This window comes from Apis dorsata, unplaced genomic scaffold (assembly GCF_000469605.1).
Source record: "Apis dorsata unplaced genomic scaffold, Apis dorsata 1.3 scaffold_262, whole genome shotgun sequence".
NCBI lineage: Eukaryota > Metazoa > Arthropoda > Insecta > Hymenoptera > Apidae > Apis > Apis dorsata.
The window spans coordinates 155,680-180,562 of record NW_006263540.1 but is presented as its reverse complement, the minus strand read 5'-3'; the positions used below and the strand labels follow the sequence as shown (position 1 = coordinate 180,562).

The window sequence follows — 24,883 nt, the reverse complement described above, 5'->3', positions numbered from 1 at the left end:
TTTTTTTTTTTTTTTTTTTTTTTTTTTTTGGAAACGATTTTTAATTCCATTATTTATTTTCGCTCAATGTTAAAATTTCTCTCGAAAGGTGCAAACCTCGCGCGATCGATTCTCTCTGTGAATCGATTTTATTAATTTTGAGTATGGAACTCGATCAACTCGAGCTCTCGCTCTTATCCCGAGCTATTCCTTCTGAATGACGATCGATGGTATTTTATCGTTACGTAAGTAACTTATATAATACAGCTGACATTGTTTCGCTGTCGTAGATTTATACTCGTTATAGTTTATTCATGGTGCCTCAATTTTTACTCTTCTTTTTTTTTTTTTTTTCTTTTCTTTATTCTATCTCACGAGATTGGAGTATATATGTTGAAAACAGTTTACTCGTAACTCACAATTTACAATGTTTGATGTCCGTTGAGCGATCGTGGCTCGGCGCAGCTGCATCGTCGAGAATCGAGCGCGATAGATGCACGTGCACCACGTCACGATACCCTCGCCGTTTTGTAGATAAAATCCTTCTATTTCACTTCGCTAAATACACGAGACGGAATCACACATTAAAACACGAAATACTCGATCGTGGCGATGCCATCACGAGATGAGCTGAGGAGATGCCTTTAAAAATGCATTGTTTAAAAGTCTAAAAACAAAAATTATATTTTCGCGAATCGTATCAAATAATAAGTAAAAATTTTATCGAGAATTGAAAGACTTTTAAAATGGAACTTTTAAATGGAAGTATACATCGTGATCATAAAATATATTTTTTTTTTTTTCGTGTAAAAGATGTTCCTAATATTGGAGATTCTTCGTGGAATTTATTTCTATTATATAATTTATGGAAGAAGATTTCTGTTTCTATCACGAGCAACTAAGAACACTTTCTTCTATTAAAAAATTAAAACGTATACTGCCAATCATCATTTTCAAAATCTTCTTCATGAAATCGTATATTTTAATTGGATAGGTTTGGATTTCCTCGAACAACGTTTCCTCTTAATTATTATTATTTATCTTAAAATCGTTGATTATAAAAAAAAAAGAAGGTATTCATTGTCAGAATCAATTCGAAATGATTGTTCTTCTAACATTCCTTCATTGCATTGTTTTATCTTTTTTGTTACAAATTCTTTTTTCTCTCTTTTCTTTTTTTTTTTTTTTGTTTTAACTTATTTATATATATTTTCGACGAAGTAAATGTACAGTTAAAACACATTTGTAAGAGTATTAATCGGCGAAGATTATTCGCTGAATTCGTTTATTTTTTTATAACATGTATAATAAAAACTGTATTTTATATTTAACCGAGAAGAATTACAAAGTCGAGCTTTGTAACGATTATTTATGTAAAATGCCTAAGAGATTCAACAATTATTATTGTCCACATGGAGAGATGAGTTTTCGTGTTTTTTGTACAGGTAGTATTTAAGCGAGTAACTCGCGTATATTCCGTTATCAGATATACATAGATGTACATTTAATAATAAATTTGTTTTTAAAACTCTCTCTCTCTTCACTTCCTTCCTGGAAAACCTAGAAACCTCTTACTTGCACGGGATTCTCGTTCGAGTCTTTTTACCACCATTGCGCAACACGTGACAAGACGTTGACCCAACTTTCTTAAAAATCTGAGAACAACGGCCAAGCGTGAAACTAGGATACTGTTATCGTTAACGTTAACAAGTTCTGTGTTAAATGAAGTTGCAAAAATAGCGGTACTAGTCGAGCTCGTTCGATTAAACCAGGAAGAAAACAGTATGCTTAACCCGTTGATCTTTTCCGAATAATTAACCATGTGCAAGAGAACGAGTACAGAATTCTCGAAGAAGAGAATCGAGGATTCTCTTATTTCTTGTTTTCGAAATTGCCTTCCACTATCTTTTCAATTTTTTTTTTTTTAAATTAAGTTTTAATTCAGCTTCATTTCAATCGTCCATTTCAACTAATTCGAATCGAAAAAAATTATTTAAGAACGTATCTTCCACTGGAAAGAAAGATTCTCAAATAATTCTAATTTCCCAAATTTACTCGATTTCTCGAATAAATTTCGAATAAATTTCAGAATGCTTCTTCGCTAATTCGTTAATTGATACAATTTTAATTTTTATTTTCACTGTTACATATATCGTGCATATATTCAATATTATTCGATTTTATTGAATTTCAGAAGAATTCTTCCTCGATTAATACAATTTTTATTTTCTATTATATACTATTTATATACTATATATATATATATCTATTGTACTATATCGTTTATTTTTCAATGTCGTTACACTGTTTTACTCGCGTTCACCATTGCCAACAAATGAATAATAAAACTTAACAGTTTATTATCCGTGAATTTGAAACTCTAAAATGCGTTAACTGCACTTCGTAGTATAATGGAGGCTCGTATTCGTCCTCGGCGAAGTATTTAGTATGACAAAGCGAATAATGCGCGCGCGTCTTTACGTGACTGGACGTATTCATGAAACGACTAGTATGCAACACACCCTTGCAACAACCCAGGGTCGTACACTTTTACCGATAATTTCATCTCGGCGTTGAACGCGCACAAATTTATTGCATACAGAATAACTGCATTTCTAATATTTCAAAATGCCTTATTTTCCTCCAAGCCGAGTCACGCGAGCCATCTTTGCGTCTCATCTTGGCGTTCATTCACTTTTACATCCATTAAACGCACATTTCACAGAAGGCAATGCGTCAGGCGGAATATCTCATTCTGTGAAAATTCAATTTGTAAAATCGAATTTCACGCAATGAGATGATGATAATATATTTTTTTTAAATTTAACATCATAAAATTTCCATTGGATGGATCCAGGTCTAATAAATGTCTTCCAGAATTTTTTTTTTCTTCTTTTTTTTTACTGTATTTAAACACGTGTTTGTGACTCGTTGAACACGGAATGTTTCATTGAATTGTTACAATAAAAATTAATTTTCTAGGAATATTTCTTTTTTTTTTTTTCCTTTAATTCTTTAGAACTTTTCTCGGATATTTTTCTCTATTTTCTTCTTGTACAAAATATAAATTTTGTCGCACGTAATACTTTTTATTTGGACGACACGAAACGATACAGGTATAGCAAGAATAATCGTTTCTGTAGATATACAATATCGTTGGTCACAAAGAATGATGATTTCTGATTATGTACAAAAGTTTCGTCTGTAATTCCGCTTAATCAAATACGATATTGCGCAAAATTGTAAAAAAAAAAAAAAAAAGAAGATAGTACCTATATTTATGACTATCATATGATACATATACGATCTAGTTGAAAAACTTTCTCACATATGGAGCTATTAATAAATGGAATTGTCGATATCTCGATACTTGATATTATTATTCTCATCGTATAGAAATTTATTTATAAAGAAGTTAATCAAATCTTGAATCTAATTAAAAAAAAATATATATCTTTTAATAACAGAGACAACACGTCTAAAAAAAAAAAATAATAGAAAATTCAAATTAATAAATAATTTTCACTTTGTCTTCATCACTCTCGTTCTTTTTTTCAAAACTGATTTAAAATTCAAATAACCATCTTTAAATTTGATCTTTTTCTATTTAATAAAAAAAAAAAAAGAAAAAAAATCAGGATATTTCTATCGATGCATTAATATCAACTATCGAGGACGTATCAAATTAGATAAGTCAATCCTCAACGCGAAGCGAACATGGCCAAAGTGGCCAAGTGTCTATTATTCTTCGTTAAGGGGCTGTAATTAAGCGAATTATTGCGTCTCGCGTCCTTATGCTTTTATCTCGAGTCAAGGATCAACCATTGTCTACGCCTCTGTCCATGTAGTTCGTCTTTGAACAGCGTGAGCAATGACTCTATTGAATCTAGATACCCGTTACGCGCGGTTGCGTTGTTATAAAAGAGCTTGAATTATGCGTTCGAGACATCATAGGAAATAACAGTTCGTTCTATTCTTCCTTCCTTCCTTCCTTCCTTCCACCTTTTTGTTATTGTAAAAATTCGATGAATATTATTTCCCGGAATAATGGGAGCCGATGTTCGATGGCGGCCCTCTGTGATGATGATGATGCTTCTGGCCCGGACCCGAGTATCTGCTCCCGGGCCTCGAATGCACTATGGCGTAGTGGTCGCTGTTCGTCGATATCGACCTCGTCGAATTCATCGTAGATCCTCCGGAAGCGTATCCCTGCTTCCCGTTTAAGGAGTACCTGAACAAAGATCGTGATTCACTCTTTGAGCGTCGTTACTAAGAATAATCGCTTCGGTGACAATGCGTCGTTAGATCGAGCGTGTACTTGCGATTAGTCATTCCGGAGACGGGGAGAAAAAAGAAGAAAAAAAAAAAAAAAAGAAGAAGAATAGATCGAAAGCGATAAATGTTTTAAAAGTGCGACGCGTTTGGATTTTCGATTCCCTGTGTGAGTTGCGATTCCTAAGCGTGACGTGTAATGGACATTTCTCGTTTTCTCGTAAATTATTATCGACGTAATTTTTCATAAATTATTATCGAACAGTATTTTACTCTGTTAAAAATATCCTTTCGTACGAGGGAGAAAAAAGAAAAGAAAATTAATTTTTATCGAAAAATAATTCATCCTCGATGTATCTTCCAAATGGTCGATGAACTCACGTGAGTTACTATTTCCTATTATTTCTTACCGACCCAACCCCTATCCAAGAAATCCACCCATTACGGCGTTTCAATCAATTCGAAGCACGCACATTCTCCCAAAGGATCCCCGTTTTCCAAACATCTCAATTAACCAGGTACGCGCTAACAGGGAATCTCATATTCGCCTCCGGGTAATTACAAGTCGAAGTTTCAAGGAATCTTTGGTTCGTGATCGAAGTTACGATCGGTGGAACGTTTCCCCTCCCCACCTCCCTGTGAAAAAGAAAGACGAAAATAAAAGAAGAAAGAAAAGTCAAAACCTCGAGCCGTATTGGGATCCGTGCCAGCTACGATAGGGATCGTAGTCCTCGATAATCGATGGCTCCTTCTCGATAATGTCCGTCCTGGTGCAGCTGCAGGTCATCGCCGAGCAGAGGAATATATTGATTATCAGCATGATGAGGAACAGGATGCCGAGAGCTACCGCCAGCCATAACAGCCATACAGGGTGAACGCTGCCATCCTCGTACAATGACTGAACCGCTGGAAAATCAACCGGTGTATGTTAACAACCGAGACTCTCTCCCTCTCTCTTTCTCTTGCTTTACGATCGAATACAGTGTGCATCTCTTTAAGCTGCGCGCAGATTGGCAATCGCTCGAAACATTGTATATCTTATAACCCGATGCCACGTAAGATCGTACAATTTTGACATAGATTGCAATTTTCCTGGAATATTCAAGCATATATATATATATATATATACATATATTTTATTTGACACGAATTTAATATATTTCACGAGTGAAGTTAATGCAATTAATCCCTTGCTACGTCACCGTCGATACATTAACCATACGTTGCATCACGATACACTGACACGTGTACGTTAAATTTTAACATAGAGTGCATCGTCTATCAATTTCAATTTCGTGGCAAGCATGTACGATAATCATAATCGCTCGAGAGGTGAATAGATTAACGGACACATTTTGACTAACCCAACGTGATCGAATTCTTCTACGTTTTGCAACAACAATTTACCCTAATCGATTAACAAAAAAAAAAAGAAAAAGAAAAAGAAAAATTATAGACAGATTCATTCTTCGCAAGTTCACTTCACGGATCACTTAAAGGGTTAATACACGCACATATCGCTATCCTCCGTCGTTATCGAGATACAGCTCGACGACAGCTAGCCAGGTCCAATGGGCTATCGCGATACAATGTTCCCCCGAGGCTGATCGTATCCCAGCCTGTACGCAGCTTCGGAAAATAGAGAATTACCCGCGCCGGCTAATTAATTCGAGCGCGCGGGGGTTAAAAGTTCAGATAGGCAGGTTTAATCACGTAGTCGTTGGTTGGTATAGGAGGTAAGCCAGGAGTAAAAGCAGGAAGCGGGGTATGAAAAGTACTGGTGCGATATTTACACGGCGTTTGACCAGGGTTAAGAACGAACACGCTCGTGCCGGCCAGGAGCACTCCTTCCTCGCCGCTCACGCTTTGCCTATTAATTAAGGACGCTCCCTTTATATCTTCCTCGTTATCGTCGTCGCAGACCGGGATACCGCAGCTTCCTGGATGGAGGGGAAAAAGAAAAAGAAAAAAAAAGGATAAACCATTTTACCTTTTATCTTCCACGCGTTATTTACCGTTCGCTCGACCGGAGAAGCGTTTTCAAATCTCTCTCTCTCTCTCTCTCTTTCTTTTTTTCTCTTCTGGGCCAAGAAGGAAGTGTAATCGAACGTAACCGACACGAGATACAAAGTGGTCGGTACCGTTCGAACATACCCATAGCGTCCCGAGGAAGAGAGTATCGAGAGTATGTTGAGGAAAAGTAGCACATCTCGTTTCTTCTATGAAACCGTGTTTATTCAGAGATAGTGGTATATTTGCTTTGTCGTTCGAAATTGATCGACTCGAAAGATTATACTTGAGAAGAAAACATGTTACAATGTATATAGAAACGGTTTTTATATATATATCGACGATTGACCATCTTCCTTCCAACCGCACACCTGTTCTCATCGCATCACAAGTGCGATAAATATATCCTCATTGGAATATAATAGGTAACGTATTAATTGCGTTCGTTTCTTGGAAAATGCATATTTTCCTCGAACCTCGGAAGGAAGGGACAAGCGTGTTCTTTTCTCTTAAGACGAATTACGTGTAACGAGGCACGTGCTACTTCTCGCGCGACACACGTTGAAATGTTAATTGGCGGCTAAGTTGAACGGCACATTGGACGACCCAGATTTGAAACCGGGGTCGTAATTGGGAGTCGTTCAACGAATCGGTTTACCTCTGCATACGGCGATGTCGCATTGAAAATGCACCTGCGTACTATCGGAGAACCGGAACATCGAGAACAATGTCGCATCCGCCAGGCCGGTGTTTCGATCGTAGATGAATTTCGTCATCACCTGAGCCTTTACGGGACACCTTTGTCATGGAAAACGGAGGAGGATTACGCAATTCGGTATTATCGCGATCGAGCCGTGACAATTCGAATCGCGCAAAATCTATATCTGGATTACATAAATCTTCGACAATAATACGAATTATTGCGTAACCGGATTGTCACCTTATCCTTTACTGTAAGAAATATACTGAAATATTAGGAATTGCCGTCTCAATAATAGAATAGAAATAGCAAAAGAGGAATCCGTTTTGATTAACAAACGAAAATAAAGTAAATACTCGAAGAGGTAAAAATAAAATTTATCTAACTTAAAATAATATCCAATCTAAAACCAGAAATATTATATTTCCAGTGAAATCGAATATCAACACTGTGTCAAATTTTTATGAAAAAAACGAAAATTTCTCGAGGAAAGTTCAAAGATGGATGGCAATTCCAAATACAACTAATACCAATAATATACTTTAATTTTTGAAAATCGAACTTCTATCGACTCGAAAGAGGGCGAATATCATGATAAAACCTACCCTTTATCGTCGATCAGCTGGACACTGGAGTTACGTTTATTAAACGCGAAGCACGACTTCACTTTGATCCCGTACATACCTGAAACCCATAGAAAGATCGATGAGTGCGTGTCACATGGGAGCGGCGAGTTCGCGCGTTTACGCGCGCTCGTTAATTCCAATTAAACGCAAAGGGGGTAAAGATCGGGCGAGAGGACGCCGTGTACCAACCATCTGGTCGCGAGATCTCAGCACGCAAAGTGTAGTTGTGACCATAAATAGCCTCTTGCACTTTGTGGCCTCCGTCCAAAAGGCGCAACGATACAAGCGAGGTCTCGTTCCTGCGCAGGAAGGATAAGAAGAAGAAGAAGAAAATTATCGCGTGTCGTTACGCGTTAAGATCTCCCCTTCCCCCTCTCTCGCATATAATCGCGAGATTTAATATTAATAAACTGTTGTTATATGTACTTGGCGTTTTTGAATCCAGCTTTTCCGCACGTGATCACGTAAAATTTATCGTCAGCCAGCTCTAAGGTCTTGTGTATCCTTACCGCGATGGGGATGGACCGTTCCTCGGTGTCCTGCGAAGAATTACAACAGGGATTAAGAGAGAAATTTGCTCGCGACCGTTTTGAAGAAACCGTTTTGGACGATTATCTCGGGTTGATATCGTGGAAATAACAAGAATCGAACAAGGTATCCTTTATTCGATTATGTTTCTGATATTATCGGGATTCATAAGAGTGGTTTTACAACATGTTCCCTCGTATCTAAGGGTATCTCGGGGATTATTAAGTTGAGAGACGCGAGAATTATTGGCCATTATTTTATCCGATGTTATTTCGCGAAAGAATTTGAATTTGATTCTTTGATTCTTCGTTGGGATTTGCCCGTGAGAGAGAGAGAATTCAATGTAAAAATAATTGCTTAATACTCCGTAGATTTAATATTTTTGTTTGCAAGATTGTTAAAAAAAATTTGCAATATTCCTCATTATTTTATAACAATTTAAGATTCATTCCTTTTTATGGCTATTTCCATTTCAGAAAATCTGCCATATGTCGCAGGAAGTGAGGTTCAGGCGTCGAAAAAATGGCTGACAGATCATAAATGATGATTTAGTAAAAACGTAAAAAGCGAGACTTTATTACATTCTCCATCATTATCAATCAAAATCTTCATTATTATCAGTGTGATGCGACGATCGTATAACGAGTAAGTCACCCAACGACCTTTCCTTCTCTCCTGTCGGCCGAATGACTGTACGGAAATACGCGGTTGTGGACGCGTGTAAAGTTTGTTTTAAACCGTATTCCCGAGTCCAACACTTGCCAGACAAATCTCGTATATATTATCCGAGTATTGAGTTTTTAATCAAAGAAATGGAGGGGATAACTTACGTTATTTACCAAGACGCCGCAGTAATCCGGGGAACCTTTGGGCGCGAGAAGATTGATGGCCAACGTCGCGTGCGTCGACCCGTTTCCGGGCGCCATGCATTGCGGCGTCCGAAAATCTCTCGCGTGGACGGCGCCCACGAAACTCTGATTTAGGTTCACTCGTATCGTCATATGACCGGACTTGCATGTCGCTGTGACCGTCGGTTGAAATTCGGTGTCCAATAATTGGCCGGTGACCTGTGATCGAAACGAAAATCACTTTGCGTTTAGAAAGAAAAAACGTTTATCGTCGTTCGAAAATTCTTGTCGAATTGCTGATATCTTTTTTTTTTCGAGGATATTAGATTAGATTTTATCATTTTTGAAATTTTGTTCTTTAAAATCGTTTATCGTTCAAAGTATTTCTCTCTCTTTTTTTTTTTCAAGAGTTTACTTATATTACTTCTAGTTCAGAAGAATTACGATACTCTTTTCTGAGAACACCATCATTACTCTCTCTGCTCGTAATGATTACATTTTTCTATCGCGGGAAACGGCCGAGAGAGTTGCAGAGAGTTTATATTTAAACTCTCGAAAATGGGGAATTTAGATTTGAACAAGGTCAACTATCGTAATTCTCGTGCACGATATTTTCAATAATTATTATTCCAGTCTACCACAGAAGTATCCTCAAGCTCGTTACAGAGATAAGGATCGAAAAATCCGCAAAATAATGAATATTAAAATACCTAGGTAGGTATACATTCGTGGTGCTCGATTTTCGATCGGCGAGGGTATACCGATAGAGTACGCCTCTTTGTACGTAAAACCGCTTATATCGAAACCGAGGAGGGGGAGGGAGGGGGATATCGGGGTCCGGATCATGGGAATTCGAAAAAGAGGGCCGAAAAAAAAAAAGTGGACCAAGCCGCAATTAATATTAACATACCCGGCTAATTAGTCTGCCAACTTTAATTATACTCGGTTAATTGCCCCTTGGCCTTTAAAAGCTCGCATACTCGATCGTCCTTCCTTCGTCTCGCGGCTATAAATTATTTAATTAATTACAATCGGCCAATGGAATCCCGGTGGAAAATCGTGCACCAGATATATACACATATATACATGTAACGTGGAACGATCGAAATTCGAAATACGGTTTTCGCGCGGTCGTGAGTTTTCGACGTGGTGGACGAAAGAACGGTGATATTTTCTCGGGCCAATCGCTAAACTTAATGCCCAAGTAAACTTGGACCGGTCTGGGCGGTAGCTATCGACCCACGCTAACTTTCAATTTCATGTGGCTTCGCCACTATGGTATATACATACGAGTGTATAGCCATGTACATCACCGCTCAAAAGTATCCAGTCGCACGACTATGTGTGCATATAATATATATAAAATAATATTCACGATATTATTGTATCCGTTATATTTTTTAACTGCTCAACTATTTGCATTGGATAATATGAAAAATATTATGGAAAAATGAAATGACACGTTGTGAGACTAAGTAATAAAAAATAGGAATACGTGTATCATACGTAATCCTGATATTCTTCATTAACAAATTTTAAATCATTCACGAAGAGATAATTAATTCTGTTTCTTTTCAATATTGATTAAAAAAATTGTTGCCAAGTCCATCTAAAATGTCCGTATATATACGGATAATATCGCATTTATCCACACGACGTATGTACTGGACTCTCGTATCCTGGATGGATATACGCCAACAATAAAATTGGTCCGAGGAGAGTTGCCACCGCGACGAGGAGGCATGGTCGAGTCTCTTGGACGCGAGACAAAGGTCTGGAACGTAGGCGGTCGCAAGGCCAGAATGGTCCTAAATGCTTGAGTGGCCTCTCTTCTCTCAAGAATGAGAGAAGGATCAGACGTGTTGGGTTACAGAAAGGGATTCCTTCTCTCGTCGGACGGCTAATCGATTATGAGAACACGACATGGTAACGTATATGAGCGTCCTTGCCAGTTGCTCCTTTTTCCCCTTTCCCTTCTGCGTGCCTCGCGCGTATCCTCGTTTCCCATCTATTCTATTATCCGTGGAACACCCTTTATCCCCCTCTCTCTCTCTTTCTCTATCTCTCTCAATGATGACGAATGACAGGCGTAGCCATCTCTTTGCTTCGAATGGAAGATTTCTCGATGGACTTTTTATCGATAATAACGAAACGAAAATAAATGAAAAGAAATATGGAAATTAAACGAATGACAATCTATCTAATAATCACGTAGCCGGGATAAATATTTTTCCATTCCGCAATATTAGCCTTTCGCGTTAACACGATCCATTTAGACCATTAGCAATTCTCGTAACATCGCCTGCTTCTGTTTTCTCAACCGCTTACGACGACAATTTTTCGCGCGCAAAGTTTCGTTATAGTTCGTTGCACGTTCAGCCTAGTTATCCATTTGGCTCGCCACTATATAAACCGCAACCGAGTTAACCACACGGCTCCAACGGGTCCACGCGACTCGTGACTACTCGAAAAAGGAATGTACTAATTATAGCCCGGTCGTGAGCAGAAAAATCCTCAGGCTTTGCGTAATCGACGCTAGCCAGCGACGGAGCCAATTAAGCGAATGAACCTCAATGAAAAAGGGAAAAGAGATCGCGAGGATCCTCGAGGGCATCGCTGGCATCGAGGGACACGTAGATCGTTGGTTGAATGGGAATGGAGGGGAAAAAAAAAAAAAAAAAAGGAAAAAAAAAGAAACGATCTTTTCTAATTACCACCAATCACATAACAGACACGTAACGTAATTACTGTGATTCACAATTGCTGGGCGGATCGCATAGGCACGCAACATTTGATACGGCACGAAATCCGTTATTCCCTCTCTTATAGGTTAACGCAGGAGATCGCTGTCGCGTGCTCGACGTTAATAGATGTCGACGTTGTCGCGATCATCCTTCCCTTCTAAACTACAGATCACTGAACTTTCCAACTATGGATCGAGAAAATACGTATAAAAACCACGTATAAATAAGTTGTTCTTTCACGTTGATTCGATATGAATATAGATAAAACCTAACGATCGAATTGCAATGTAATTGCAAGTTCCTTGACCTTGAACAAACGATACGACGATCTCACCGACGATGACGATGACGCCCATTTCGTCGTGCATCTCGTCACGCGATCGAATATATTGAAGTAATTCCCAAATATAAAATAGCCATTTTATTAACATTGGAAATAAATTCTGACTTTTCATAAATGGTCGAGGCTATTAAAGATTATGTCAACCCATAAATGGGATGTTTAATGGATACTATCCTTTCCTTCCATACTTGATTTATCGACGCGAGTTACCTTATTGCTTTATTACTATTGGATATAAATTTCTCGTCATTTTTTCCCTATCAATGTCAATTCATCACGAAATAGATTCTTCAATAGCCACACTATACTTTTCCTTCGCGCAACTGGAAAGAAAATGTATTTAACGCACGCCCTCTTCGACGAACGAGTGACGCGATCGATCGCGATTCACAATATACAATATCCTTGCTACGAGGGAACAGAGTGGGCATATATAATGAAGAAGGACGACGACGACGACGGTGACATCACGAGAACCGGCCGCTTACATAAACGAAAGTTTAAACGCGGCCCAGGGATTGGGGAGCGTGTTCCCCGGATAATATCGTTGCGTCGCGAATTTCACCGGGGAAACGAATGAGAGAAGAGAGGAGGGGAAGGGTTGTGGGACGGATCACGGGTCGATGTAACCCGCTAACGAGGGATTTTACTCGTCGACGGGGAAAGGAACAATTAGCCGGCGCGGACGCGCGACGACCGGTCACGGAATAGAATAATTCATGTACAAGGAACTGTGGCGGACAAGTGGCCACTTAGTAATTCGCTACGATAGAATGTACACTATCGGCAATCGGCCTCGCCGTCGATAAATCACCCATTTTTTACGTTTTCGTGTGTCGTGGTGTGCATGGAGCCGTGCGCAATCGAGTGTACACGGTGTTCCCTTTAACCCCTACGAAGTACTCGCAGCACCGCTCTTTAGCAATGAAGCTGTTGAAAAGGAGCTGTCCTCGGTAAAGGGATACGTCAAGTCTCTTTTTAAATGGGATCGATTTAATTCTTTCGATGGGAAGACGATGTGTAACTCGTGCGAGTTATTTTATTACATTCTTATTATTGATCGATCATAAATCGATCAAACGCATTCTTGATGATATCCTGAAAGAAAAAGAGATAAAGATTGAGAGAGAAAAAATCTAGATCAAGATGCAGGATGTTAATTCTTATAAAACAGTTACTCAGCTATTTTAATATCAGAGAATCATTAGTCCAGAAGATATTTCAACTTCGATCCTTTTATAGCAGGGAATGATTACCCGCATCGATTATATTAAAAATTTTAAACATATACATAAATTAATACCTCTCGATATCTCTTTATAACTTTTTGCTTATTCCACAAGCAATTTATTTCACGTACGATCTCCACATATTCAATTACGAAATCAAATACACGGACACAAGGCAGTATTATCGCAGTAAAATAAATTTTTGATCCGATCTCGATCCTCGGCGACGCATCCAAGTTAAAAGGAAACACCCTGTACGTATCGGTGTGCACAGAGACGCGTGTGCTCTATGCGCGAATTTTACGCGTGGATACCGGCAATGTATCAAGATTTAATCCGACCTCCTTGTGGCCGCAATGTTTCAACACATTCCGATAGTACACACCCATAGGCGAAGTATGCGAGCCGCCACGAACGAGGGCGGAATAAATAGTATCGGGTGCGGTGAAGCGGCTTGGGAACATTTTTCGGCTGCGAGTGAAATATATTGGCGGACTTATCGAAACGTTCGGACATACGCGAGCCCTCGCTTCGCCTCGCTATCGTGGTTTTATTAAATACGCGTATTACAGGGTTGGAGGTTGCCTCTAAACTTCCTTCGAAACTTCTGCCTTGTCGGAGATAAAACCACTTCGAAAGTATAGCTTTCGCATTCGCCTCTTTGGATAGGGGCGCGGTTTATCAGTATTTCAGATTTCTTTTTATCGTTGCTTCGAACGAAGTGTAAGTCGATTGTTGATGAACAATTTCGTTCCAAGCTTGAGGAAAAGAAATTTAACGCTAAGAGGTTTCGGTACCGGTTAAATTATTTTTTAAACCTTTATTTCTTCGTGCGAGAAAATTTATAAAAGGGAATAATATAATTGATATTCGTGGATGATAAATTGAGCGGTGAACAATCTTGGACAATGATACGTATATCAAGTGTCTGGATCATTTCTCCGATTAATTATATTTATGCCTTTATTTATGTGGTATTATAACTTCCAATATCCTAATTTTATTGTATTGAATAAAAAAAATGAAGGATTTAGCACAATAGAACTATCATTTGTTCGTGGAAACGAATACATCGCGCATCGAATGTTCACGATTTTTTTTCTTGAATAGGATCTTTCATGCGGAAAGTTATAACGAAGCTCTGGAAAAATATTAAACGTGTGCAGTACCAGCACGTGGTGCAACCGAGTAATTGAAAAATACGAGGAAGTCACGTCTACGTGGAACAATGCTGCTGTGTCACACTCGCAAACTGTAATATACTATAGGTATTCATTGCCTTCCCGAAGAAGCAACTTTCGAGAAACAAGTTATAAATTGTTTATGTGTTTCTTTCACGTTCCATTATATTTTCGTGAAAAGGGCCCCTCTCTTCAAAATTGAAAAAAAAAAGTATGTCAGTTTTCCATCTCCTTGGTTTTCCTCTTAATTTATAGCGTTTCATAAAATCGTACGACTTAAATATTTTCAGCGTTTCAAACAATTATTTTACAAGGATTTTTACAAATCTACACAAATCTGAAGAATCGAAGAGAAAGAGAGAGAGAGAGAGAGTATCGAAAAAAATCAATCTTAACGAATTCGTCGTTAATTTTGTTTATTAAGCGACGAGCAACAATGGAAAACAATCATGGGAAGAGTACAGTGAGAAAGTATATCGAAACTGTTTCGAATTAATTAGCGAAGAATTTGAAAGATTTTCTCGTAAAGAGAGAGACCGATTTCACGAGCTGATTTTACTTATATGGAAAATCTACGATATCCACGATACGATCGTATTACACATCTCTCGAGCGTTCCTTTCATATTGTATCAACTTACAATCACAATTCTAAAAAAAATTCTCTGGAAAGAACAAACCTCAGATGCATTTCGATTAACACAAGTCGAACCTCTGATCTTCAAATCTCTCAAGAATCTCTTTTTTTATCACACGTCGATTACCATTCGAACTTAACCAATAGTTCTTTAAAAAATAAAAAAAAAAAAATTCTTTACAAAGAACAGAAACTTCAAGAGAAATGTACGCTTTCGATTATCACAGATCCTCCCGACCATGAATTATTCGCAACATGAGAGGAGAGAATAAACGAATCGAACGAAGGATAACGGCCTGCGACATCTTGAAACGATAAAATTACGTATAAAATATATTACCGACATTAATACAACAATTACGACGGTATCAGACTTGCCACGGATTTTTATATATCCCCTTCTCCCCCCTCCTCACGATTATTATACAGTCACAGCTCAGGGGCTTTTGTCAATGCGAGCTGCGCCAGCACGGACGCTCGATACATGCAACGTAGAAAGCGCATTCTTTGGCCAGAGGGCTCGAGCCGGCTCTCGAATTATCTTCCGAGTAAAAAGGAAGAAGGAGAGGCCAAAACGTATGTTATTGACCCTGCCTTCCTCGCCTTCTTTCGTCTAACCGTTCGTGTCGTCCATTTTCTTTTCCATTTTTTCCCCTCCCTCTTCTCTTTTCCTCCCTTCTTTCCTTGCTTCCTTTCTTTCTTCCTTCCTTTCTTTCTTTCTTTCTCTCTTTCTTTCTTTCTTTCTTTTTTTTCTCTTCTTTTCCCCCCCACGTCCATCGGAACCGAAGCCAACAGTATTTTCGCCAGAAATGGCTTGGTTCACCGGTACCTTGGTTATAACGACCAAGAATCTTTGTAGCTTCTTCGTAAATTTTATGCCTTCGGACGTTTTTAACGGGCCGACACATTGTTTAAAAATGACTATTTACACGGAAGCATCCGTGGAAAATAGTTACGACGAAAAGGGCGAGCGTTTAGTCGGATCGTTTCCCCGAAGGATTTCTAGCAAACTTTTGAGCGAAACGTTTGATTTTGGTTAGTCGAGGGAACGTTTGCTTTGGTCATTGGTGAACATATATCACGCGTATACGTTGATTTTACTGCTGGGAGATCTTTGTCGGGGTGTATAATATTGGCACTGGAGAATATATACTTGGAGAATACCGTCAAGTTTGAAACGAAGCCTGTGTAATTTCACCAGGCAAATCTGGTCGAACGAGAAACACAAACTCGTAACACTTGTCGAGATCAAACATTGAATTCTTGCGAATTTCTTGCAAAATGTTGAATAATCTAACGCAATCACCAATTATTGTGTAGAAAAAAATTAGCGCTTCTTTCCATCCCTAATCGATCCATTGCAATCGTTTCATTCAACCTCTCTCGATCAATACTCGAAGGAACCACCCCAATCATTCTTCTCACGAAACGATCGGATCACCTCGGAATCGGAAGCGACTTGGGAATAAAAGTTTCTCGCGGTATCTGATCGAGTCGGCGCGTCATCGTCTCTCCTCGTCCCGCCGCCTCGTCCAACCTCTCTCGAAACCCGAAAGCGTGTAAGTGAAAGCAGAGTGCACCAACCCTGAGATCTTCACGCATGGAAGAAACGAACGTTGGAAAGAAAAGTGCGGGACACGTGAAAGTGTGCGATCCGACGATTCGTTCACGAGATTTCCCGCATTCCGTTCTATTATGTTCCGTGTTCCTCTCGTTCACAGAGCGAACCAGCTCGAAAATGATGAGCCGCCATTTTTGGCGGCCGAGACGACGACGCGGTGGTGAAAGGAGATTTTCGAGGAGGCGATTAGAATCGAAACATGCGTAACGCGCGCACAGTTTTTGAGAGAATTCGATAGGAGAATCGGGTTTAGAATCGTTGGAGAGGGTTTTTGCAGAGGATTTATTTATATCGGATTACGATTGGTCGGTGGTCGAAGGAAGGAAGGAATGGAATCTAATAAACTGATCCTTTGATCAATTTGTTTAACTTCTTGTAACGATGGCTCGTGTGATTCTTGTTGCGTTATATTCACATGTGGTAATTTCAATGATGGAAAATATCGATTTTATTCTCTCTCGTTTTATTTGAGCGGTGTCGAGTGGTTTAGAGCTTCAAGATAATTTTGTTTAAATTAGTTTCGAGGGTAAAGGGAAAATCTTCTCTCGATTCTTGAACAGTTGTTTGAATATGCATTACTCGAACTATAGTAGAATTTAATTTTCCGCTGTTATTATTATACTTTCTTATTTCTCTCTACCATATCATTATTACAGTTTCTTCTTATTTTCAAAAATTTCTCATTACTTTTTTGCACCGCGATTCACCTTATTATCAGATATTTATCTAATTAAATTCGATATCTTTGAATTTATCTCAGCCAATGCTTCAATACTCGAAGAACAAGAAATTTAAAACTTTATAAATATGCGCTATTCTTTCATGCCTCGTAACGTCTTTAAACGCGTTAAACGCTCGCGCGAAAAGATTTGTTTTCTCCTGGAAAACGCTACAAGGCAAATAATAAAGAGGGATGAGTGAGAAGGGAACAAGTTCGTTTCTCGGATGTCGCATAAATTATGAGCCAATAGAAATGCACGCGTACGAGTATCTTTAATAACCACAAAGATCAGAAGAACTTACGTACGCCACTGGCCGGTATATATATATGTGTGTGTGTATACGCCGCTTTCTGCGTGCCTGTTATTGAATGGCGAAAGTGAATTGCGTGAAATTATTACGATTATACGAAACGCGCGTGGCGCGAGATCACCGATGCTTATTACCTTCACCACCTGCGTCGATAAATAGATAAACGATGCAAGTTTCAATAATGCCATGGTGTTTCGAACGCATGGAATACCGATTCCATTCTCCGACCCATCCACGCTGCATAACCTATCTCGGTGTAACCATCGTTGCTCTTGTCTCGTGATACGAACAAAGGGACGATGGCGATTCAGTAAAGTATAATATGGGGCTTCGCTTCCAAGCGTGAAATCTTTTCTTTTTTTTTTTCCTTCTTACATTTGGAAAAAGTGAAAATTATATTTGCGCGTGTTCGCTCGAGAGAGAGAGATATATAATTTCGATTTTCGCGGAATTTCGCGGAATACGAGCGAAGATGGAGTTTAGCCGCCTTATCGTGTGCGTATACGATTATTAATGCACGACTTGGTTACGTAAAGGAAACGGTTCGTTTACACGCGTGTTCCTAAATGCATCCATAAGAGAGGATTTGTATTTCTCTGATCTGAAAACTAAAAAAAGAAAATTACGAAACTTTGGAATTAAAATTAATCCTTTTATTTGCATTCTTCTCGCGAATATCCAGAGATTTATTCCACGATAGAACTCAATGTGGTCGTAAATTTACATGTACACCAACAATTCGGACAACCCATTTTTCAACTGGACACTTCTATCGAGAGAAATTAATAATAAAAAAAAATTGGACGGAAATTTTTCATCAAACTTCGTACGTACACTATTGGCCAAAAGTTTTGGAATCACCATAGATTACAATCATGTAACTCGAAAAATTTAAGGATATAAATAAAATTACTACGACTATAGCTCCAATCTATAATTATCAATAATAAAATTAGCACAAGATTCGAAGAAGAAGAAATTTCGAATTATTATACTTCTTCTTCCTAATAAAAGCCTTTACTTGCCTTAATGATAATTCAGATCCAATATAATCATCGATTCGAAATTTCCAAGATTTGATTTCTATAATTTTCGTCTTCTTTCGATAAGTAGTTTCGCAAAGCAATTTCTAATTTTTGATGGATAATGTACATCTTTATGCAAATCAGACTGCGCCGAGGAAAATACGAACGAGATTTAATCCCAGCTCGGATCGATGCTAATCCCACAGTTCGATATATCGTAAGCTTACCTTGTTTTTAATTGAATCGTTAAGCATCAATGAGAAACGTTCGTCCAGTGTAATTAATAAATCTTGCCGGTCGGCGGTCGATGTAATTTCTCGCAGCTCTTCTTTAATAATAATCGGGGGCACACGTGAATACGAATTAAAAACGAACTAAAATTGAAGCTCGCAATTGGTGCTTTAACCCGCCATTTTAATTAATCACCGACACGGGTTGCAAATTCGTAGACGCACGGCCGGTCTTACTTATTAATAAATTGTTGTATCAACCGTGGATCGTTTATCGCCGGTTCATCGTATCTCTTGCTTAATCCTCGACGATAACTCGTTAATCAGTCTTCTCTTTCTTTTTCTTTTTTTTTTTCTTTTCTTTTCTGTCTCGACGAAGAAAATATCGGATAATTTTTGACGTCGAGCCAACCTTCGTCGAATCTAATTAAACCGGTGATGTGGAAACGAAATGTCGGTTTTTAAAGGTTCTCGGCTCGAAGTATCGAGAGGAGAGAAAGGAAACAAACTCTTTATCGCGATAAATTTCTCGTTCGTTTCGATCGACGACCGTGCGACAGCGCGATAATATTATTATTCCAATTAATACATGTGTTTCGTTTTCGAGCTTCTGTATTCATCGTCGGACCGATTAAATTGTTAAAACGTTATTACGTTCCTGTAATTAGTTCGTGTTTTCTTTATCAGGAAGGAGGGAGGGGAGGTGCCAAGCAACTGTATATTTTTAATCCCACGTTCATTAAATGTAAATTCTGTAAATAATAAAATATGTTATAAAGGTGTTATATTAATGATGAGAGTCATATAAAGAGAATGAAAGATCGTTGTTCGCGATCGAAGTGGAAAAGTGGAAAAAGTAGTACATCTTTTTTTTGAAAATGTAAAAAATTATACATAATATTTATTATATCTTTGAACGATAATAAATAGATATGTCTCTATTATTTTTAGGAAAATTTATATTGATTCCTATTCAAACAGAAATATAATTACGCGTGTCTAACGAACGACGATCTTTATAATACTATAAATTTTAATTTTATCCGTTCGTGATATATTTAACACGTATCTAAAAATCGACAGTTCTAATGTTTAACTTTATAATTTGTTCAAACTATCAATCCTTTCACGCTCGACGTTGCGCATATATTTCGACCAATCTGTAATAATTAATAATTAAAGAATATATTTCTCACGTACGGAAAACGATTCTTTCGAAAGCGAAGACCACTTCTCCAAGTTTCGCAATTAATTAACGTGGAATATTCTTTCTTTCGGAATTTCAGTCTCGAACAACTTCGAAGCTGAAATATGAATTACGCGGCGTGTCAGACGCGTTTTCTCTTGACATCGAATTCCGATTAATAAACGGGTTCGAGCGAGGAGCGAGAGAGAGACAGAGAGAGAGGGGGTACTCGAGGCGAGAACGAGACAAAGAGTGGCGCGGCCGGTGGCCAGACAGAGAAGCGCGGCGAAAAGTGAAAGCGACGAAATTAAAAAGCAAAAAAGGCAAAGCTGCGTTCGATTTTATGGCCGGTTGAGGTCACTGGTCCAACCGGTGGCGAAATCGTTGCTCTCCAAGCTTCGAAACCCTTGACTTCTTAAACACCCTTCGTAAATTGGAATCCTTCTTATCTGAATTTAATAATTCAGATTCGATCCGCCTCTTTTTCTCACCCGCGAGAAACAAAACTCGATCGCTGAAAAGCGATTATAATTAAAGATATATAAACGCAAATTCAAATTTTCATAGGGTACCACCATGATCTTTGCGCTTTTTAGATATACACTGCATATCCAAATTTCAAGTATGGACGCGCTATTATTCCAAACCCTCTATTCTAAACTTCTCTCCAACGAGCGTAGAATTTACAGCTGGACGCGAACAAGCCCGCGTATCCAGAATTCAACGTCGTTGCGCTGCAAGCTTCGTGATCACCGTAGAATCTTACAACTCAATGCAACTAACGAGTCGCATATCGCGCGCAGACATCGGGCTGTGTTTAACGTAACCTCAACTTCTCGAAACGAACGAACACGTTCGAGCAAAGTTTCCATAATATTTGCTCGAAGGCAATAACGTACGAAACAACGAAGAGCCTACCCTCTTAATCGTCACATTTTATTTTCCCCTCGAAAACAGCGGCGACACGCGGTTCTATTCATTGTTGCAGCAGAAGAGTGCATCCCGCGCGCATAATATTTCACGGTTTACCCGTGGAAGGAACGATCGCCAAGAAAGTCGAGAAAGCGAAACCAAGCGTGGGGAGATCGAAAATAAAGAGGGAATAAACAGGACCGGTGTAGAGAGATTCGAGTTTTCGATCGAAACTTGTCCACTCTCTCTCTTTCTCTCTCTCTCTCTCCCTCTCTCGAGATAAACCGATGAGTTAACCGGATGGATAATGGAGGGGAGAAGGAAGGGGGCAAGTTTGGCGAGAAGAAGAAGAAGAAGAAGAAGAAGAAGAAGAAGAAGAAGAAGAAGAAGAAGGAAGTGGACTCTCGAAGGAACGGGACATTAAAACGGCGGCGGTGGTTTCGTAAGACGGCGGCGGTCGTTCTGCCTCGTTTCCCAGAAAACGACGAGGAATTCATGGGGCCTGGGTGAATTCGATTTCGAGAATCGAAGAAGGATGGCAGGCTGGCTCGGTTTTGCTGTTCAAGGATCGCCGTTTCAAGGATGATTTAATACGGGGGATTCGGGATGGTGGTAGATCGAGAGATCGATGCAAGAGATAGTAAGGTATAGCGGCGTGCGTAAAAGTTAACTGTTTATGGTAATTACGGAATCGGAAATGTGGGAAAATTACGGTTTTTAATACGGCGATACGACGATACGTTTGATTCTTCACACTTTCTTCACACGTGACGATAAGTCTTTATGGTAGCTGTAGAAATCAGCAATCAAGGAGTCGTGTAAATTTCGAATGAAGAACGTACACGGGTATCGCGAGTTATTTGATGATCGCGCAACCGTTGATCGTTAAGAAATTTTATGACTTTTTAATGAAACATTCTGTATATATTTCTCTTATTTTTCTCCTCCCCCTCCCTCCCTTCCCTTTCTTTTTCGTTCAAATAAACATTATCGCGACGATTAAAGTGAAAATCATGGATCGTTTAATCTCTTAAGATCATTTCAAATGGTCCGTGCATTTCTTCTTGTTTTAGAGTAGAGAAAATCGTAATAAACGGTTCGACGAACTTTTTTCGAAAACGATTCTCCACGTTCACTTTTCTTTTTCACTTTCTTATATCGAATAAAAATTTCCACGATATCTGTGCATCAGTGGCTATTCCAGCGCATCGTTCATCGTGTATCGTGGTCACGTCCTTCCAAAAACTTTCAATCCTTTCTTCCGAATCTTTCCTTTCTCAACGATCAACTCGAACCGTCAAAAAGAATCGTCTTTCGAAAGTTTACATTTTTCATGAATTCTTCTCTCTCTCTCTCTCTCTCTCCCTCCCTCCAAAATTTCTTCCAAAGTAAGATTGGAAACTCAAACCGATTCTCGAACCTTGCATCTCTCAAAAAACATTGCATTATTACCTTTCTCTACGAAATCATCCTTCCACATCTCCATCCACATTTTCCTCGACAATCAAGCGTTGGAAAAAAACTTGGCATTGCCTCATCCTCCCTATCCCTTTCTCGATACTCCTCCCTTCCCCCCGGTTTACAAACACTTGACATGGTTCGATCCACGGAGCGGTCATATAGGTTTGCCCACGGCAGTCGGCAAATCAGCCACGTCAGTGGAGATGGTGATTTATATCCGTGGCTCTCCCGAGGGCGAATCGGCCGCGGACGAAATCGGCCGAGTGCTACGTTCTTCACGCTTCGTGTCGGGTACCCTTCGTGTCGTCTCCCCCTTCCCTTTGTGTGTACACCGCTGCGTATACTTGCACGTGTATAACACTTCCCCCCCCTCCCTCCCTACACTCCCCATGCTACGAAATGGCATTGTCGTAAAGATGTAAGCGTCCGTGAATCCTATCTGCAAGTGGAGGAAGCAACGGTGAAACCACGAACCGAGAGAATCCCAGAGTTTTGCGGCTTCGAATCTATCCCGGCGATGATTTCGTGATGGAGGTATTAAATACGTGCTTTTTCGAGAAGGGTTACGTTTCGTCCTTTTCGCTCCACGGAGAACAATGGAGAAATAGGTGGGGAATGTTATTCGAATTTTTCTTTTTTTAAAACATTGGTCGGATCTTATCTCTTTTCGGTTCGAGCAAAGATTATATAGGGGACAAATTGTTTTTCTTTCTCTTAAAAGGCTCTTCTCGTTCTTTTCGCTGTAATAATAATAAAAATATTCCAGAACCAGAGATAGGATAAATGTGACGTTAATAAATACGAGATAATAAATGTGTCCAGGTTACGTATGTTTATATTTACGATAACATTTCGTTGGGAAGAAGGTTGCGTCGTCGAGCAGAGCAGCGAAAAAATGGCGTTCAATGGGCGAGGAAGAACAATTTCAATTTACTAGAATTCGATTAAAGTAAATTCCATCGAAGATTGCTTCTACGTATCAAATATTAATTCCACGATATTTAAGAGTCGCCATTTTTTCCTCGTCCAATCTGCGAACGAATCGAGGCAACACCCGTTAACGATATCGTTCAACCGAAATGATTCGGTAGCCGAGGCATTAATTGCTCGATTATCTTCTCCAGTGTTTGCCCACCGATTTACACGACGTTAATGAAAGGTGCGACCAGGTGGATCGCGCTTTAATTACGACGCTTCCAGAGAAATATTTTAACGAGGCATTAACGCTTTGCTGGCCTCGCGGCGTAGGAGGAAGACGGGCACGGGCGCAACATCGTGACTATTTGTCAGTATAGTCTGACATCGAACGAGAAGGGAGGAAAGAATTAATTGGACGGCTTCACCAAAGGGATGTTCCAAGGATGCTCGTCTTTGTCTTCGTCTCTCACCGCCCAAGGAGCACGACAAAAGAAACGTCGCGTTAAAAACCGTCAATTTCGTACCATAACTCTCTGCATCTCGTACATCTCGAATCATGTAAATTGACCGACCAACGAATCATAACGATACGTACCTATAAACGTGTAATTTCGTCAGTTGGAAATGACACTATGGTGGCGCTCTCGATGTTTTAGAACAATAAACGTAAAGCTTACGAGCCTTGGGGGATGCTGGTTATCGAGTTACGATCGATGTATCGTAAATCGTACGGATTGGAAAACGTCGTTCTTCTGTGACCGTCGCTGTTGAACTGAGAACGGCTCGACTGAACGGTGGAATTTCGAGCATTGTGTACATAACATTGGAACCGTAGTATTACGTTTTCGTAATATTTTCATTCTGGTCAATATTATTCACGGGTATATATATTATAACATTTACGTTGGATTGGTTCGTGACGATAATTTTGAAATATTTTTAAAATTCAGTTGGATTTTACTCGTCGATATTTTTACATATATACAAATTTGTATTATATCTCGAGTTTAGAATTTCAGTTATCAAAAATTTATCTGAAATCAGAGATGGAGAAATCGCGTGGAGAATTTTAAGTATCCGATCAACTCAAGGATTAAACATCCAAGTATATTCTCATTAATATTCATCGCTCTGCGTCTAAATTCCCTAACTTGCACACGGATGGATTATTAAACATCTCATGCGTTGTAACACGTGAAAATATGAACTGAAATTATAGTTTACAGCGTTGAAAAATTCTTCGTTGTAAAACCTCTTTTTAAGTACTGCTAAGTATCATCGTTACACGATAAAATTTACATCGTTACACGGAATATCTTCTAACGGATAGTACCACCATCTATTAGACACACTGCGTAACTAAACAAAAACCAGATCGAATCTGCGAACGGGGAAAAAAAAA

The 24,883-nt window shown here is 39.1% G+C and overlaps 1 protein-coding gene across 1 annotated transcript in view; it reads right to left on the bottom strand.

The window, feature by feature from the left end:
- Positions 1-3,831: 3,831 nt before the first annotated feature.
- Positions 3,832-24,883, bottom strand: part of LOC102681459 — a 27,937-nt gene continuing 6,885 nt past the window's right edge. The window contains exons 2-9 of the mRNA XM_006616372.2: positions 8,946-9,182; positions 8,014-8,126; positions 7,777-7,886; positions 7,567-7,645; positions 6,920-7,059; positions 6,045-6,191; positions 4,935-5,157; positions 3,832-4,210 (exon numbers count right to left, since the gene is read on the bottom strand). Of these exons, the coding sequence (XP_006616435.1) occupies positions 4,012-4,210; positions 4,935-5,157; positions 6,045-6,191; positions 6,920-7,059; positions 7,567-7,645; positions 7,777-7,886; positions 8,014-8,126; positions 8,946-9,182 (1,248 nt within the window). The 3' untranslated portion in view covers positions 3,832-4,011. The remainder of the gene's footprint in view (positions 4,211-4,934; positions 5,158-6,044; positions 6,192-6,919; positions 7,060-7,566; positions 7,646-7,776; positions 7,887-8,013; positions 8,127-8,945; positions 9,183-24,883) is intronic.